Raw genomic sequence first — 17,709 nt, 5'->3', positions numbered from 1 at the left:
TTTGGTACCATGCAGACACCAGCGTACAAATTTTTTAATATGATAAACATAAAATAAGGATGCGTCGACAGGGTCCGCGTCAAAAAAGTATCGATTTCTAATATTTTAAGACGAGCCAAAAATTCATCGATTATACATTTTAATAGTACATTGATTACAGAATCATTTGGTACCAAACAGACACCAGCGTACAAATTTTTTAACTTGATATACATAAAACAAGGTTGCGTCGCATAGGGTCAGCGGTAAAAAAGTATAGATTTCTAATATTTTAAGACGAGCCAAAAATTCATCGATTATACATTTTAATAGTACATTGATTACAGAATCTTTTGGTACCATGCAGACACCAGCGTACAAATTTTTTAATACGATAAACATAAAATAAGGATGCGTCGCACAGAGTCCGCGTCAAAAAAGTATCAATTTCTAATATTTTAAGACGAGCCAAAAATTCATCGATTATACATTTTAATAGTACATCGATTACAGAATCTTTTGGTATCATGCAGACACCAGCGTACAAATTTTTTAATTTGATAAACATAAAATAAGGACGCGTCGCACAGGGTCCGCGTCAAAAAATTATCAATTTCTAATATTTTAAGACGAGCCAAAAATTCATCGATTATACATTTTAATAATACATCGATTACAGAATCTTTTGGTACCATGCAGACACCAGCGTACAAATTTTTTAATATGATAAACATAAAATAAGGATGCGTCGACAGGGTCCGCGTCAAAAAAGTATCGATTTCTAATATTTTAAGACGAGCCAAAAATTCATCGATTATACATTTTAATAGTACATTGATTACAGAATCATTTGGTACCAAACAGACACCAGCGTACAAATTTTTTAACTTGATATACATAAAACAAGGTTGCGTCGCATAGGGTCAGCGGTAAAAAAGTATAGATTTCTAATATTTTAAGACGAGCCAAAAATTCATCGATTATACATTTTAATAGTACATTGATTACAGAATCTTTTGGTACCATGCAGACACCAGCGTACAAATTTTTTAATACGATAAACATAAAATAAGGATGCGTCGCACAGAGTCCGCGTCAAAAAAGTATCAATTTCTAATATTTTAAGACGAGCCAAAAATTCATCGATTATACATTTTAATAGTACATTTATTACAGAATCATTTGGTGCCAAACAGACACCAGCGTACAAATTTTTTAACTTGATAAACATAAAATAAGGATGCGTCGCACAGGGTCCGCGTCAAAAAATTATCAATTTCCAATATTTTAAGACGAGCCAAAAATTCATCGATTATACATTTTAATAGTACATCGATTACAGAATCTTTTGGTACCATGCAGACACCAGCGTACAAATTTTTTAATATGATAAACATAAAATAAGGATGCGTCGACAGGGTCCGCGTCAAAAAAGTATCGATTTCTAATATTTTAAGACGAGCGAAAAATTCATCGATTATACATTTTAATAGTACATTGATTACAGAATCATTTGGTACCAAACAGACACCAGCGTACAAATTTTTTAACTTGATATACATAAAACAAGGTTGCGTCGCATAGGGTCAGCGGTAAAAAAGTATAGATTTCTAATATTTTAAGACGAGCCAAAAATTCATCGATTATACATTTTAATAGTACATTGATTACAGAATCTTTTCGTACCATGCAGACACCAGCGTACAAATTTTTTAATTTGATAAACATAAAATAAGGTTCGTCGCACAGGGTCAGCGGTAAAAAAGTATCGATTTCTAATATTTTAAGACGAGCCAAAAATTCATCGATTATACATTTTAATAGTACATTGATTACAGAATCATTTGGTACCAAACAGACACCAGCGTACAAATTTTTTAACTTGATATACATAAAACAAGGTTGCGTCGCATAGGGTCAGCGGTCAGGGAAACGCCGTTTTATTTCGGTCGCGTCGATAGAAAAAAGCAAAGTAAAGACTAGGATGAAACATTAGCAGCAATATATAAACGCTTATTTTGCTCGCGGAGTTGGCAATTCGCCTGTCTGACAATGAGAAGGAAGGAAGGATACCGAGATATAGAGAAAGAGAGAAAAAGAGAGAAAGATCGCGGATATAATGGTACAAAGTCTCTTTGAATCTCTGAGACGCGCCGCTCTGTATACAGAACTTTGTTATCGATGATCTGCTGCATCGTATATGCAAATCTTCTTCCTTATAAATACATCAGCCTCCGCGGATCTTAAGTACCTCTCTGACCCCGCTGCGCTTCCCTGTCTTTCTCGTTTTGTCTCTTTCACTCGCATCTATATCGTCCTATTCCTAGAATTAGCATAATATTTGACAGAAGATCTGTCTCATATATTTTAAACAGAATTACATCGAATTGAAAATTCTAGAGCTATCTTTATTTTATAAAAAAAAGTCGAATTGATGTCATAAAAAGAAAAAAAGAATAGAATTTTTAATAGAAAATACTTGGCGTTCTTGGCATATTTGATTAAAGTAGGACCTTCGAAAAAAATTAAATTAAATATTTATTCAAAATAACGGGAAAATTTCATATAATTTCACATCGTTCAATTAGCTATTTAATTATTTTCAAATACTTTTTAATATAGTTTCGACAGTAATTTTAATGGTATAGCATTGCACTTTCACTAACTACTATTTAATCACACAAGAGAGGTTTGTAGAATATTTTTCCTCTAATCGCGATATGTTTCTCTCTAATTAGCTAATTATTCACTAATCCCCGTTAATTAGCGTATGTTGTCGGCTTTGCCTCATTATTACCGAAGTCGAACGGGATGTCGGTGTTAATTAACGCGCGGCTATTGTAAGTATAATAGAGTCGACATTGGGATGCAATTCGACAGAAGACGCACTTAATTATCTCGTTTGATATGCTTTAATTTGCAAACATGAGATTCGCGGAACGGATATATTTCAAAGAATCCTTGTGGGTTGGGGGGGAGAGTCTTTTCGATATCGCGATAAATCTCTCGATCTCTTCGAGCCGCTCATTTCTCGCGATAAAAGTGCATGGAGATGAGGACCACCGCGCGAAACGAGCGAACTGTGTGTTTCGACGGTGATTTATTTAATGCAACAGCATGCAGGTGTCCGTAAGTAGGCATCGCGAGTTGGCCAAAGGCCTCGGCAATCGGGAATCGGGCCCGAAGAAACGCCTTGCATTTTGATGGGCCTCTGATCGCTCGTCCATCCTCCTCGCCTCCTCTTCCGCTCTTCGTCTGTCTCATCCTCTCTTTCCTCACTTCACCAGGTCGTCGCCGTTGTCGCACAATGAGACACGTATCATTCTTATCCTGCCACATCTTGTCACGAAGCCGTTGTACTTAAGGCATCGCGTCGATTATAACAATTTGTTCGCGCCGTCGGGGGCAGACCTGACCGGATTGTCAAATAAAAAAAAAGCCGATGCTTCTGCTTGTAAAGAAAAATATCTTTCCGAGAAGAGAGAGGTCGGTGTTATCATCCTGATGCGTTTTTGCGCTACAATTCGACGAAAAAAAGATTTATATACATTTATGCGCTCATTCGTGTCATTTACTTACGTAGTACACGTACATTCACAGTGACATTTGGATTTTTTCTTAACTAGAATTTAATCATATATTTATTTTATTAAAAATAACCAATATTCATAACTGATTAATTATAGGTCTCGGTATTGTGTAGTTCGGATATCGCAATCAGGAAACCCCTGTTTCCCCTTTTGTCGTTGAAACAAATCCAAGCGCGCCTCGTTAAAACGTGCAAATTGTTATCCGTTGTTTGCACCGTGGCTCAGTAATTATCGCGAGATTAATATTTATGAAGTATGCTGGCGCATACGCGGATCCTGATTAATTGTCGCATTAATTCGATAATTAATTACGATATAACAAAACAATAATTATATCGCGGGATTAACTTTTGTTAAATGTATATCGTTCGGATGTGTTTCCGATGGTCGTCCGGGACAAATAAAAGGAGAGAAAAAAAAAGACCGCGCATTCAGATTACGCGGAACGTGCGGCGAAGAGCGTGATTACGCTCTCGGCCAGTTCTCTCCCCAGTTCGGCGCAAAGAGGAAAACGTTATTCTTTAATTACAGATGACAAATGGTTCGTTTCGGCGGTTATATGCGGCCGGGGTAAAGCGCGTCGGACGGACGGTTCGTACGCACTCTCTCGTTATTTTGTACTTGGAGCACGGGCGAAATGGGGGACACACCGGGCCACGCAATAATGCTGGCCTGAAAAAGCTGAAAAAGAGGGCCAGAAGGGCAGCCATTACTTCCGACGCTTCGCGTCCAAACGATCGCCATTTGTCTCGTCGCAGCCGGCGTTATGCAAAGAGCCCTCTGCTAGTCAATGACTCGTCCAATGTTGGTAGTGAAAGTTATAAACAAACGCCGTGTTGCGTTTTCTTTGCAGTCTACGCGAACAATTTCTGTTCTGGAGAAATAACACTTTTGCAAAAAAGAAAATTTTTTTAAGTAGCCATTTTATTAAAAATTTTCTTTGATTATAATTCTATAAATAAATTTAGGCGCTACACGATGTGAAACAATAACTTCTAGCAGCAGTAATTTTAGAATGAGTAATTTAAAATATGAAAGTAATATATAGCCCCCTTTTTTTCAAAGGCACATGCCTCTTGTCGTCGCGGCAGTGTATCGTACGTACCTATGTAAAGGAGGGTCGAGAGGTGAGCAGATGAAGGCGAAGACAATGTACGCCCCTGCCACCTCTGGACAGAGATGTCACAATTCGTCGGACGTAGATATCCCGCGGAGGTCTAACATCTTCCTCGTACCACAATCACAATTTATTATCCGCGAAAGCGACGCTGTCTTTCGATACGTTTATGTCAGAAAATATCAGCGGGGGTGCGATGGACAAGATGCGATTGAATCAAAATATTACATATATGTCGTGCACGCATATCTTCTATAATTTAATTTTTTATTACTTTAACTTTTTTATTAATACTTTAGCAATGATAATTTTTTACAAAATTTTTATAAGTACAAATTTAATGCATTTTATAAAATTACTAGAACAACACAAGCGCGCGCTTACGCGCACGCTATTCTTCGATTTTATATTAAAACGAATGATATTTAAAAAAAAATAATATAAAGTTTGTTTAAACTCGATTAATATTTTTTCACAGAAATCAGCTGATTAAAGCGTTAATTTGCTAATTAAATTTTAAAATAATAATATGGTAAAAAATTAAAAGTTATATGTTGTAAATAATATGTTATAATACCTTATTTTCAATTAATATTTTTTGATAGAAATCAGCTGATAACTGTTAAAAATATTAATCGTGTTTAAAGTATTGTAACATATTATTTAAAACATTATTTTAATTTTTATAACATATTATTTTAAAAATTAACGCTTTAATCAGCTGATTTTTATAAAACAATATTAATAAAGCGCGAATTTGCTAATTAAATATGCTAGCTTATATATTTATATTTATATTGTGTATGTTATAATTTGCTAATTAAATTTTAAAATAATAATATGGTAAAAGTTATAAAATAGTAATATGTTGTAAATAATATGTTATAATACCTTATTCTCGATTAATATTTTTTTTTTCTAAAGCTATATCTTTTCGAACGCATCTCCTTCGAGTTTTAATTAATTATTAATATTAAGTCATGTATACATATAGTATCGCGCGCGCGCTATTAGAATGAAGTTGCCGATGTTTGTAAAATAGCGGCCATTACCGAAACGCCGCGAGTATCAGGCAGTTGGAGCTGCGTCCCGCTGTGATTAATTAGTAAGCATAATCGTTAGAAACGATTTCTAACCTTTGTATTGTAATATTTATCAATCGCATATCATAATTTCAACGTTAATATGTACCTAGTCGTAATTGTTCGAAACGCATATTTCGCGAAAAATTCGATGCAAAATCTCTTGCCTACATAACCCAACTTAATCTGTTTTCGCGCGCGCGAATGTGTTGCGATCCGTGAATATATCTATCGTTAATTCTAGCTTACATATTTATATTGTGTATGTTAGAATGCAAAATAATAAGATTATTCTAATATATATATGTATTTTATTTGTTACAGGTAGCATTGCGATACACAGTGCGATTCACGCGTCGTGTCGAGAGTGCCGTGTAAAGTATCGGTGAGTGAGAAATAGTTTATTTTATAATATTTCTATAGCGGTAATGGGGGTATATACATATAATATGTTGAAAATATTAAAATAGTAACATATGTTTTAAATAATATGTTATAATATCTTATCCGCGATTAATATTTTTTGACAAAAATCAGCTCTGATAATTGTCAAAAATATTAATCGCGAATTTAAAATATTATAACATCCCTCTCTAAGAAAGGCACGTTAAGTCGATTCTTACAAGTATTGGTGCATCGCGGAGAAGAGGCAACAATACTTGTGAAAATCGATTTAACGTGCCTTTTTTAAATAAAATTAAAAGTGATCTTATAATATACTATAGCTAATATATTTACTAATTATTTTTTTCTCGATAATATCAATCCATTTTTCATTTTAAATTGATCCTGCGACTCTTTTCAAGCCATAGTATAAACTATTATCTGGTTAAAAAAGAACACTTACTCTCGCGTTTAGTTTTCTTGGTTTTCCTTTAGTAATCGCCGCTTCTTTCGTTGATCGTTAGCTAGTGGATATATATGTCTATAAAATGTGTAGGAAGCGCGGAGTCAGTTGAGTTACATGGTGGACGATGGTCGATCCAACGGCCATTAGCTCGGGGTAAACAGAGCCATACTTTATTCGAGGGGCGTCACTCTTCTTTCAGCGTGGTTCCGCTTCTTTGTGCGGCAAAACTCGTAATGTTCTCTGTCAAAAGTACCCTGGAGGTTGAAGTGGTACCGATTCGCGCGCTTAAAGTATTATCTTTTCGTTACATGTGCATTGTAGATACTTTGGTCAATACTGGAACATCTTTCAACGATTATTCCAAAGATGCTCAAGTTCGTAAACTAACTTGTTTGGAATATAAATAATTACGTATATAATAATTAGCTATCTTTTTTTTGCAATATCTCTTATACTTTCTATGATGTAAAGGAAATACATTGAATCATTAAACGATATTAGTAAGAAAGCTTAACGTGGCTGTGTGGCACGTGGCAGAAACCTACAGAAGGAGAAAACTGCACGTGTAGCGTCAGAAATCCCCAAGTGGGCCAATTAACGCGTATAGGGCGAGGGTTCGTCTTGCTATCGTTCTTGCTGTCGAGGGTTGTAGTTCGAAATGTCCTGATTCTTTGTCAGTTTTTCTTCGTAATATTAACTAAGAATTACATAACACAAATTTTTTGATACTTTATGCTTAATGGTAATAAGATTTGCTCATAAATTACAATATTTTTTAATTACATTTCTATGTTGTTTTTTTAAATTATAAATATAGCTCAACAACTTGATGTTGCATATAACAAAGTGTGACATATTATTTAAATTTGTTACCATAATTCATGTCTAATGATAGGCAATAATTTTTCTGTAAGAAATATATAATAAATAAAACTTCGATCGTAAGGCTTGAGATACGTTCTGACATAAGAGTAAATCAGTTTGCTTAATACTGTTCAATGTTAAAGATATGAGAGATAGGACAGAATTATAAATGCGAAAATTATGCTAACAACGGAAGTTTAGCAGACAGGAGAGTCGCGCGTAGAGATCATTAACAATCGAAGGGAAGACGAGACCGTCGATCGTAGGAACGACCTTGCCGATCGACTAAATGCATCGCGCGTTCTTCCTTTCGCGGAAATTTCTGGCACGCGATACGACGTGGGTAAAGTAACGCAGGTTAATTGTCAGGAGGTTAACGTACGAGTAACGATAGATTTCAGACAAAAAAAACATTGATGGAAACGCGATGACAGTCACACTACTTCCACCTGACAATAGATTTCTATGTCACGGATACGTCGCTGTCAAGCGCAATTTATTTTAATATTTCAGATGTCATTTGAAGTAATTTGTTAATGCAAACACGTTACTAATCAATATACTTAATAATCGATATGCTTAGATATATATTATTAGGTTTGCTAAGAGATGCAACTTAAGCTAGCTGTTACATCTTGGCATCTTTCATATCAATGCTATTGTTGCAATGTTGTATACAATTCATATACATGTATTTTATAGCTCATTATTATAATTCCAAAACGTATAAATATATTTTTTAATTAAAATCGCAAAAGTCGTTAAACAAATAAATCGCGTGACACATTTAAAAATTCTTTTCCTCGTCGGAGTTGTAGCGTCCGTGGCGATTTACATCACTAATTCTGTCGTTGGTGTATACCTACGCGTCTCGAGATTCGCGGCCGAAGCGAGCAAACGATCGGGGACACCAGGGGTCCGTCAAAAGGCCTTCGTCCGGGATAAGATGGCCGGGGAACGAGCCCGTTTAACTGACGATAAATTCCCGATTCCAGTCTCACAGCCGCGACGCGTCTTCCCCGATTCCTCTCTTTCGCGGCGGGGAAATACAAAAAGACGATTCCGCGGTCGGCGAACGAGTTCTCCTCTCGGGTATATATCGAGGGGAACTTGAAGAAACTCAACGGGGGAAAAAGGAGGAACAAGCGTAGGGGCGAAGGACGAAAAAGCGTCGGGCGAATAAACGGGTGAAGCGGGATAAGAAAAGGACGAAAAGAAAGACAAGGTATATAGAAGAAGCGGTGAAAGAAGCGGAGGACGCGGGAGCGAAAACGCGCGGGAAGAGGGTTGGGAGCAAGGGGGATACGGTCGGACGTTCGTTAAATATACGAGTGTATTGAAATTCCGCCTCGAGACGGAGCGCGATGGGACCCGCTCGTTGTGGAAGGACAAGATCGCATGACGGCTCGAGGGCTTGGGAGCCACCCGCTGTTTTGAATACGATCCTTCGTCCGTAAGTCCTCTCCACCACGGTGTGTTGCCGCGGTGTGTATAAGCGAACCGCCCGTATATACGGCTCGGACGCCAGAAGGACGGTCCTCTCCTGGCGTCCCGAAGACGACAACGACCCGACGCGACTCTCAGGTACGCATACCGTCGTCCACTCTAATTTGAATGTAACAACGTTCCGTTCGGCCGCAACCCGATACCATCTCTGAATTTTCTCTCTCTCTCTCTTTCTCTCCCTGCACCGTCCCCGCGACCACGAGGGAGGCCTCGTCTTCTATCGTTCTTTTCTGCCGTCCTCACGCCGTTTTCTTCGCTCTGCCCTTCGGGATAACGATACGCGAAAAGAATTATCTTAGTTAATCTATTAACACACACACAGTGAAAAAAATATCATATAGAAATATATTTGTGCGTGCACATATCTTTATTAATTTTTAACATTCGTGTTACACGTGACTTAAGATACGAGGCATAATTGAATAAATTTATTATTCCATATGAATATACATAGATTCGCGCGCGTTGACGCATATTCAGCGGATGGAATTTCGTCCTCGTTCCCGAGTTCCCGCTTAATTTCCTAGCGCGCGTATGCCTCAAATAAATCTTGATCCATTTGTCCATCCATGTCGCGATGGTCCAGTCAATTCGTCGCGATAGCGCGCGGGAAGATGGCGGCACGACGTAAACGGCAATGCGCGTTGTTTACACGTTTGGCCACGATGGTGTTTGGTTATATTACATGCAGAGTACGCGATGACGGGTACGTGTCTCTGGGATGATTGACGGACGATACACGTCGTCCGTCGCATCGCAATGCAGGACATTGCCCGGCTTCCCGGTAGCTTGCATGACGCGAATCGGCAAGTCCTACTTGTCATCTCTCTCTGTCTCTCGCTCTCTTTCTGTCTCCCTCGTGGTTGTACGAGACGAAAGGCACCGAAAGGATGCACGGGAGATTCTCCTCTCGCAATTGCGAATGCATCGTCGATCCGGCTGCGGCATCGCGGCAAGGACGATCCCTTATCTCCGGATGGGCTCTCTCTTCCAGGTTCCAGGAACCCCCCGAGGCATCGCGCCAAATCATTATAAATAGACGCTAATCGATGCGGTGAGAAAAACAGCCGGTCCGAATACCCGCGGTGCATCCTCTACGTGGATGCGGGATGTATCTGGGTGGGTGTCGCGAATTCTGGCCACGGTTGCGGACTGACCAACCTCGCTCGTTTGCGTCGCGGTTGTCCAAAATATATACTACTAAATATATAGGATTGTAAATATATGTCGACGCAAGTAGGGAAATATTAAATTTTTTATAAAATATAGAGAAGTAAATGTATATACAAGTCTCGTCGGAGAACCTTTCAACAACATTCGCTTTAGCAATTTACTTCGAACTCGTTTCAACTGAAGCGCTAAAAAAGAGAAGAATCCTCACTGCATCATCCGTAACGACTCAGGCTGGGGAAAGACGCGAGATTTTGCGAATCGATATCGCCGATGTGTGGAAATCCGCGAATCGGAGAGTCGGATCGTATTGAAAAAAATACACGTGACAGGTTCCTTTCTATCGTCGAGGCAACGTCGACGTCTACCGTTAATTAGTCACTGACAAGAGGCCGCCTCGTGTCTGGGATTCGTTTTTTACCTCGGCGGTATAAAGTAAGCTACGTATGTACGTCAAGCGGCGCACGGCTAGACAGAAAGAGGAGGCCAGTCGATTGCCAAATGGAAATATGTAATCCGCCCGCCTGCCGACGGTCCGCGGACAGCCGAGGACAGGCTTCAGAAAATGAGTTTCCTGGCACACGGCGCAGTGCCGTGTGTGTAACATCAAAAGGGAGCCCGGGGCGCGTTCGGGGGGGGGGGGGGTAGTATAACGTGTATACATCTATATATCCATATGTATACATATTATACATGTGTCGTATATTTGCCGTATATTTGCGTGTAGTGTCGATGAACGCGGACATCGAGGATCGTTCTTTGACTCGGCGATAATTATCACGTCCGTCCTGCGATTCTTTGCGGTGACGACGCGCGAGCCGGCGATCGCAGGCAGCTAAATTAAAATCGGTATTGCGCTTCTGGACACCGAAAACTTACGGCGACGGGAGCAGTATACGGTTGGGCGATATTTCGTATATACCGGCATCGTATATCGACGATATACGTGGCATCATCCTTCGTCCTTTGTGTCTCAACATACGGATTTCCGATTTCCAAACAGATTTATCGACGCGACGTTCAGCGAACACGACGTTTGCTGCTTTGGTCGCGAAATAGGAGACGTATAAAACTGTTCTGCAATCGTGGCTTCTAACGAGTTTAATTGCTTTGAAATGTCTAGAGAAATATATATATATATATATATATATATATACCGATAACCCAATGAAATATTCTTCTCGTACGATTCTCGTCAATTTGTAAAACGCAAGAAAATTTGCACAATAGGATATAGCGGCTAATGCAATTAAGGAATATGATTGGCACCCGTACATAATTCGCGTGACAGCGTACAGTCGATAAAATTGACTTTACGAGACACTACGTTTCGCCGACCCGAGTCATTACGCTTTTATTCCTTTCGAGACACGGTTAATCCATTTTCGGGCGAATTAATTTAATTTGAACTTTAATCAATGCGTCTGAGACGTCCAGACGATATAATTGACGCGTATATAATTTGAAGCATCATTTTAAATTTTATTATTTATTAGTGAATATCGGTATTGTGTGTGAGTGTGTGCTAGTCAGATCTTTTACTTCTAGTAAGACACAAGATCCACCTGTCTATCTGCGTATTCTCTTTTTCTCGTCCCCCTTTCTCTCTCTAGGTGGTTATCCTGAGACATATCTCTTTCTCCGAGACCCTCTTCCTCCCATCCCCGTCGCGTCCCGGCGCCGTGAACCACCCGAACCCCCTGGATCGTCGTATATTAATTGTCGATACCTATCTGACCGCGAAGCTCTTTTATTAACGCGTCTCTATCGAGCACGGCGCTGACGCGGCAATCCGTCCAAATGTGAGAATATTATTAACCGCATATTTTAAACAGCTTAGAGGGAGGTTGATGCGTCGATCACGGTGACTTTTGACAAATAATCTGACACACAAGAAGATAGTCGCCGTTCGAAGGCGGTGACGAGCGATCACTCTTCGCCTCAGAAAGAATTTGTTAGTCCCTGAAATGTATCCTCATGTAAAAGTGCCGGGTGTTTTCCAAATTTACAATTATTCTCTCTCGTTCTCCCTTTCTCTTCGACAAAGTTTCTTTAATATATCGATATTTATTTATCACATTGCACGGTATTTAAAAATGGATAAAATAGATAATAGTCTTGGACGAGATATCTGAGAGAAATTTAGCAAAATAAATAAATTATAGTTAAACATTAACATTATAATATGTTACTTTCTTTATAGATAACGATAAGTACAATTTAAATAAAAAGAATCTTAAACGTAAGAATTTTATTAAAAAATTTAGCAAAATAAATAAATAATTAAACAAGATAGAAATTACTTGCTATATGGATAAAATGTTGAATAGAATTAATTTTTTTCATTCGGTACATCTTGGATCCGAGAAAAATAACACTTAAATAACAAAATAACGAAAGAGAGATTGTGTGGATCACTGAGAGATACGCTGTATTCTCCTATGGACAGGTCAAAATAATTCGATACACCGCTGGGGAAATCTTATATGTGGCAGCGACAAGATTTTAGATTAGATGAATCACCTTCGACCGAAAGGATGGTGTCTCACGAGGATATGGTTACCTGTGGACCGGGCCACGAAATTTATGCGTTCCACAGAACGATATCCCCATTATCGAATCGATGTCCCTCAAAGAATCTCGTATCTCTGCGTCTCGATCGTCGGAATTTCTCTTGTAATCTATCGAGTAGCGTTTATACTCATAGAAAATTACCGTCCTATCGTTAAGATCTGTTCCTTAATATGCCTTAGCGGGTAGAATATTATTATGTCATCATTTTAAATCACTATCCTATTCATTTTATCCTTGCATATCGCGTTAAGCGTGTTCTCTATTTTCTACATGATGACCGAAAAGACGATTTAAGTGCTTCGAATGAACGCAGAAGTGTAAATTTGGCGCTTACAAGCCGTAATGTTTCCGAGGCGTAGCCAGGTACGACGCAAACGGTTTTCGGAATTTCGACCAAGTACGTAAGGGCGCGGCTATTGCCGAACATTTATTTGCCGGCCGAACGTAAATTTGTTTAGGGGTGGACATCTAAAAGCAGTGTGGAGTGTGGAGAGGCGACTGTTCACCCCGTCACGGAACATTTGCCGCGAAAAATGCTTTCGCCGTCGTGTGGTCGCGCGTCTTCGAGACTTCCTCTTTCCTTCGGACTATTCCGAATTTTGCAAATGGAACGGAACGAAAATGTCAGAAATTCGCCATCTCTCTCTTTTTCTATCTCCATATCGATGGATCTCTCGCGCTATCGCGAGACCAGCGTTGACGATTTGTTAGACTGTCGCGAGTATTAATCACGCAAATATTTCGTACGGGCTTCATAACTGCTTTACATTCATTGCGTGCTGAAAACGCGCACGAGATTAGCGGGATAACCCGGCTGGAGCAATTTTTCACGATCTCGCGTCGCACGCTACCGTCATGTCCGTCCAATTATCTCGCGCTATTTTTAACTGAACGAACGTTAAAGGAAAAAATTGAAAGTTAAACACTCATAATTAAACACCCCCATCCGCGACACGCTTAAACAATTTTTTTTTTTTTTTTTAATAAACCGTCATGTCCGACGATGAATCACAGTTATCGTGCAACACAGTGAATAAAGGAGCGATATATGTGGCAGAGAGAAAGAGAGAGTCGGGACGCGCATCATTCACTCCGGTCACTTCGGAGATCCCCAAAGATTAGTGGACCACAAGGTTAGCTCTCGGAAGACCGGGCCAGGCCTAAAAAGTTGAACCGTAACAACGCGAGCCGCGCGTTAAAGCCTATACGGCCGTGAAACAGCTCGTTTCGATGGCAGTCTTATCAATCAGAAAGTCGTAAGAGCCCGCCGCGGGTTACGATATAATAAAATAAACATCGCGTCCTCTTCTCTCCGGCGACGCATCCGCGCACTTATATACGCGATACTCTTTTCCGTGCGCGTGCACGCTTCGCTCGAGAAAACGACGGGGAATGTCGTAAAACTCGGCCATCCGGTCGACATAAGTCGGCGATGTAATGCGACACGTAAACCGGAGACACGAGAGAGAGCGGAGAGAGGACGTCCTGGTCAAAGATCTCGATCTCGAGAGAGCCGGGAAGACTTTTCGGCGCGCGAGGAGAGAGCCGCCCTCGCTCTATTCCGGTTACGTTGAGGAAATATCTTTTACGAGCGCGTCATTCGGATTTATACTTACTTAAGAAATCACTATCCGATACTACCACCCTTCTCCGACCGCGATCCTTATTACGGCGGCTGCGCGCGGAAAAAATCGAAGGCAACTCTCGATATATGTTATATACTTTTTTTCTACATTGTTTTAAATAATAATATAGAATAATAATGTAGAGCTGTGCTTTTTACGTGTCGCAAATGTGAATCGATTCGGAGTAACAATTAAAAAAAAACTGATATGCAAAATATGCTCTATCATTAAACAAACGTACATTTGTACGTAGCATCATTTATACCAGTAGTGCATCTATACGTAGTGAAATGCAGCGAATTTTTATTGATTTAGTGGTAGTCGATACTGTAGATATAAATGTTCATCACCATCACACGGATAAAAAAAGTTGTGCTTGCGGAAATAAAGATAATATATAGTTTCGTAAAACAAAGTTGATTCAAAAATAACGAAAAATATATATTTATTTTGAAAAATGATAATTTGATGAAAAATGTTGGGTACTTTATATGGCTGAAAATGTATATAAAAGGGTTGTTCTCATTTATTCGAGTTATCTGATATATGGAATGACATTGTTGTGTGCAGCAGTAATATGAAAAATATTTTATATCACTAATCCTCCCCTTCGTATTTTGCGATACACCACTCTATATGCAAACGCCGAAAAGCGATTGATTTCCGTCGCGGAAAACTATGTATACAATACATATCTTACGGGATACGTGTAGTACTATTTAGAGTTTAAAGTTAATTGTTATTTGATCCGGCTGTGTATTATTCAGCTGTAATATTTTCGAGCTTGCCAGATGCAATCCGCGCGCAGTAAACATTCATCGGCCGATGCCGAGAGCTCTCGCGGTGAATCCCAGATAGGAGGAAGTTCCGCCGAATTGATAAATCCCGAGAGCGCGAGAGTTTGAGCTGGTGTGCGTAGAATCGGGAGTGTGTTTGTACGTGCAATGCCGCACAACTCGCGAGTTATTTAAGAGCTATCGGATGCCGTGCGGCCATTAGCTCCGATCGCATTACCGCCAGATTGGCTAATGGTCCGGGTCTCCCCGGCTCCGCGCGGTACTTTTCCTCCGTCCTCTTTTCCTCAATTTTCCCGATACCTCGTCTCGTCTCCGTTACGACGATAACGCTAATTATAGCATTATAGCGGTACCGTACCGTCGCGTCTGTCGAGCAGCAGCGCCGGGAATTTTCAACTTCCGACTTAAGAACGCGAGTGTGATAAATCGCTCGGAGATATTTTGCCGCGGGAGAAAAGCGCGAGGAAAAATGAAGAGTGTATATGTGCTTTTTCGCGTATCTGCGAATCGTGCATCGGAACGCATAAATCTATGTATATATTACAGTAACGTTAAATTTACCCATTTGTTTCATATTGGGAAATGGTGCAACGTGAAAATTACACTAGACTCGTTAGTCTCTTATTATCACGTTCGTTTTCTTTCAAGTTTGACATAAATCCAACAGTGTTTGACTAGCGATTACTAGAAATTATCATCGATGCTTTTCGCGAAATATTATCGCCGATAATTATTTAATTATTCTCTCTTGCTGCAGCGCAGCGCTTGTATCAGCAAGATATCAGTATTTGCAGATTCACTGCCGCGCACACTTCGTTATACCCGGGCCCGTTGCAAATTCCGCATTTGTCCGGTACCCTTCCGGTTCCCTCTCCTCCCTCCCCTTTTTCTCTCTCTATCTCTCTTTTTTTTTTTGTGGATTCGATGCGCGATAGGACGAGCGCATAACGACACCCGTACATACACGTCGACGATTATACGGCGACGCCCCGAAATCGCGGGTCGGTCATTAATTTCGGCGCATAAAAATCAATGAACAGCCCATAAACAATGCCGACCGGCACGCTCTCTCCCATTTTCCAATTTGCAATTGCGAATCGCGTTTTTAATTATAACGAACACAATGGCAGCCGGCACCAGCCGCCCCTCTCGCGTCCGATTTTGTCCTCCCCCCTGCCACCCCTTTGCCTCGCCGAGCCTCTCTTTCTCTGTGAACGGCCGGTGCAACCGGGAATGGCATCCGGCTGGATCATCCCCTTCCTCTCTCGCCCATTACCCCAACGTGGACTACCATCTCCTCTCCCGCGCACAACCCCCGTTGCCCAGCGAGATATTCCGTTTTCACGATAATAATTGTCGTTCGATTTCTCTCTCTCTCTCCCTCTTTTTCTCTTCCTCTCTCACTCTCTCTTTCCTTCTCTCTTTCTCTCTGTTTCTATTTTCCTCCAACGAGAGTTATCATCCCTCTCCGCTCATTCCCTTTCCTCTTTTCACTTGCTGGTCCGTACCAAAAATCGCAGCGATAACCGTTTGTCCATCGCAAACGACAAACATTTTATGCCCGCTGATGCTCTGTACCCGAAACTCTCTTTGTTTTAATAGCGTGGGGGAGTTTCATATTTTTCTCCGCGACACGCAATGTTTTTACGCGCGCCGAAAAGTGACCCGACCGCGCTCGGCGCGTCGGTTGACCGAGTGGGTTTTATACTAGTTCGGCAATTTTTGCGAGAACGCGTATAATAATAGATGCAACCCCCGGGATATATCGTTTGCGCGAGCGACGCGTTCGTCATCGCGGACCGTCCCATTCGTCTTAATAATTTCGCTTCTGCGTCGCGTCGCGTCGATCGATGGTCATCATCATCATCATCATTGCAAACGAAGGAGATCGAGGGCGAGGGAATCTCGTTCTCGAATCGCATTCGCAGAAAGCATAAATCCATTAATGACACGCACCGACGCGCGTTCGGACCTATTATCGGCTGGCTATTGTTCAATAATACGTTGTGCATTTTATATTCTACATACGTCATACGCATCAGCGGCCCCGGAAATTTCAGCGGCACGGGGAAAACGAATCAGCTTTCAAATAAAAACGTCGAATACACAGGCGAACGCGTCGAACATATCCTCTATAATTCAAAACAGGCACTTGGCCGTTAAAACGTCAAATAAAAACAATCCCCCTCCCTCCCCTCCCGCCGCATTGGCTGATATAATGACTTTATCTCGAGCTTTCTCTCTCCGAGGATTGAAAAGCTTCTCTTTGTAGCACAGCTGACGTGATACATATATTTGCACATATATATATAATATATATATGTATATCCATATGAATGTATCATTTATTATATATATTAAATATATCAATTTGATAATGCGAATCGGAACGATTTGTAAGATTAATGATATGCGAGACCATTAATATATTATATTGATTCTATTTTAGGGAAAATAATGTGTCAAATGCGAAAAACAGTTATTGTTCATTTATAAAAGAATGACAGACAATAAGATATTGATTTCTCGACTCTAATCCGCTTCTGCAATTTTTG

The 17,709-nt window shown here is 40.2% G+C and overlaps 1 protein-coding gene across 6 annotated transcripts in view; it reads left to right on the top strand.

Annotated features, from left to right (window-relative positions):
* Nucleotides 1–17,709, top strand: part of LOC145937167 (uncharacterized) — a 155,156-nt gene that overhangs the window by 49,743 nt on the left and 87,704 nt on the right. For 4 of the 6 annotated variants that reach the window (XM_083040076.1, XM_083040077.1, XM_083040079.1 and 1 more), the window contains exon 3: nt 6,093–6,153. In XM_083040076.1, the coding sequence (XP_082896202.1) occupies nt 6,093–6,153 (61 nt within the window). Of the gene's footprint in view, nt 1–6,092; nt 6,154–6,708; nt 7,990–10,885; nt 17,605–17,709 lie in introns of those variants that run through there. The other 2 variants (XM_083040075.1, XM_083040078.1) reach the window with 2 other exon arrangements.

This window comes from Prenolepis imparis, unplaced genomic scaffold (genome assembly GCF_030444845.1).
Source record: "Prenolepis imparis isolate NDT839.2.m4 unplaced genomic scaffold, iyPreImpa1.0 SCAF_6, whole genome shotgun sequence".
NCBI classification, from domain to species: Eukaryota; Metazoa; Arthropoda; class Insecta; order Hymenoptera; family Formicidae; genus Prenolepis; species Prenolepis imparis.
This window is presented reverse-complemented; position numbering and strand designations above follow the sequence as displayed.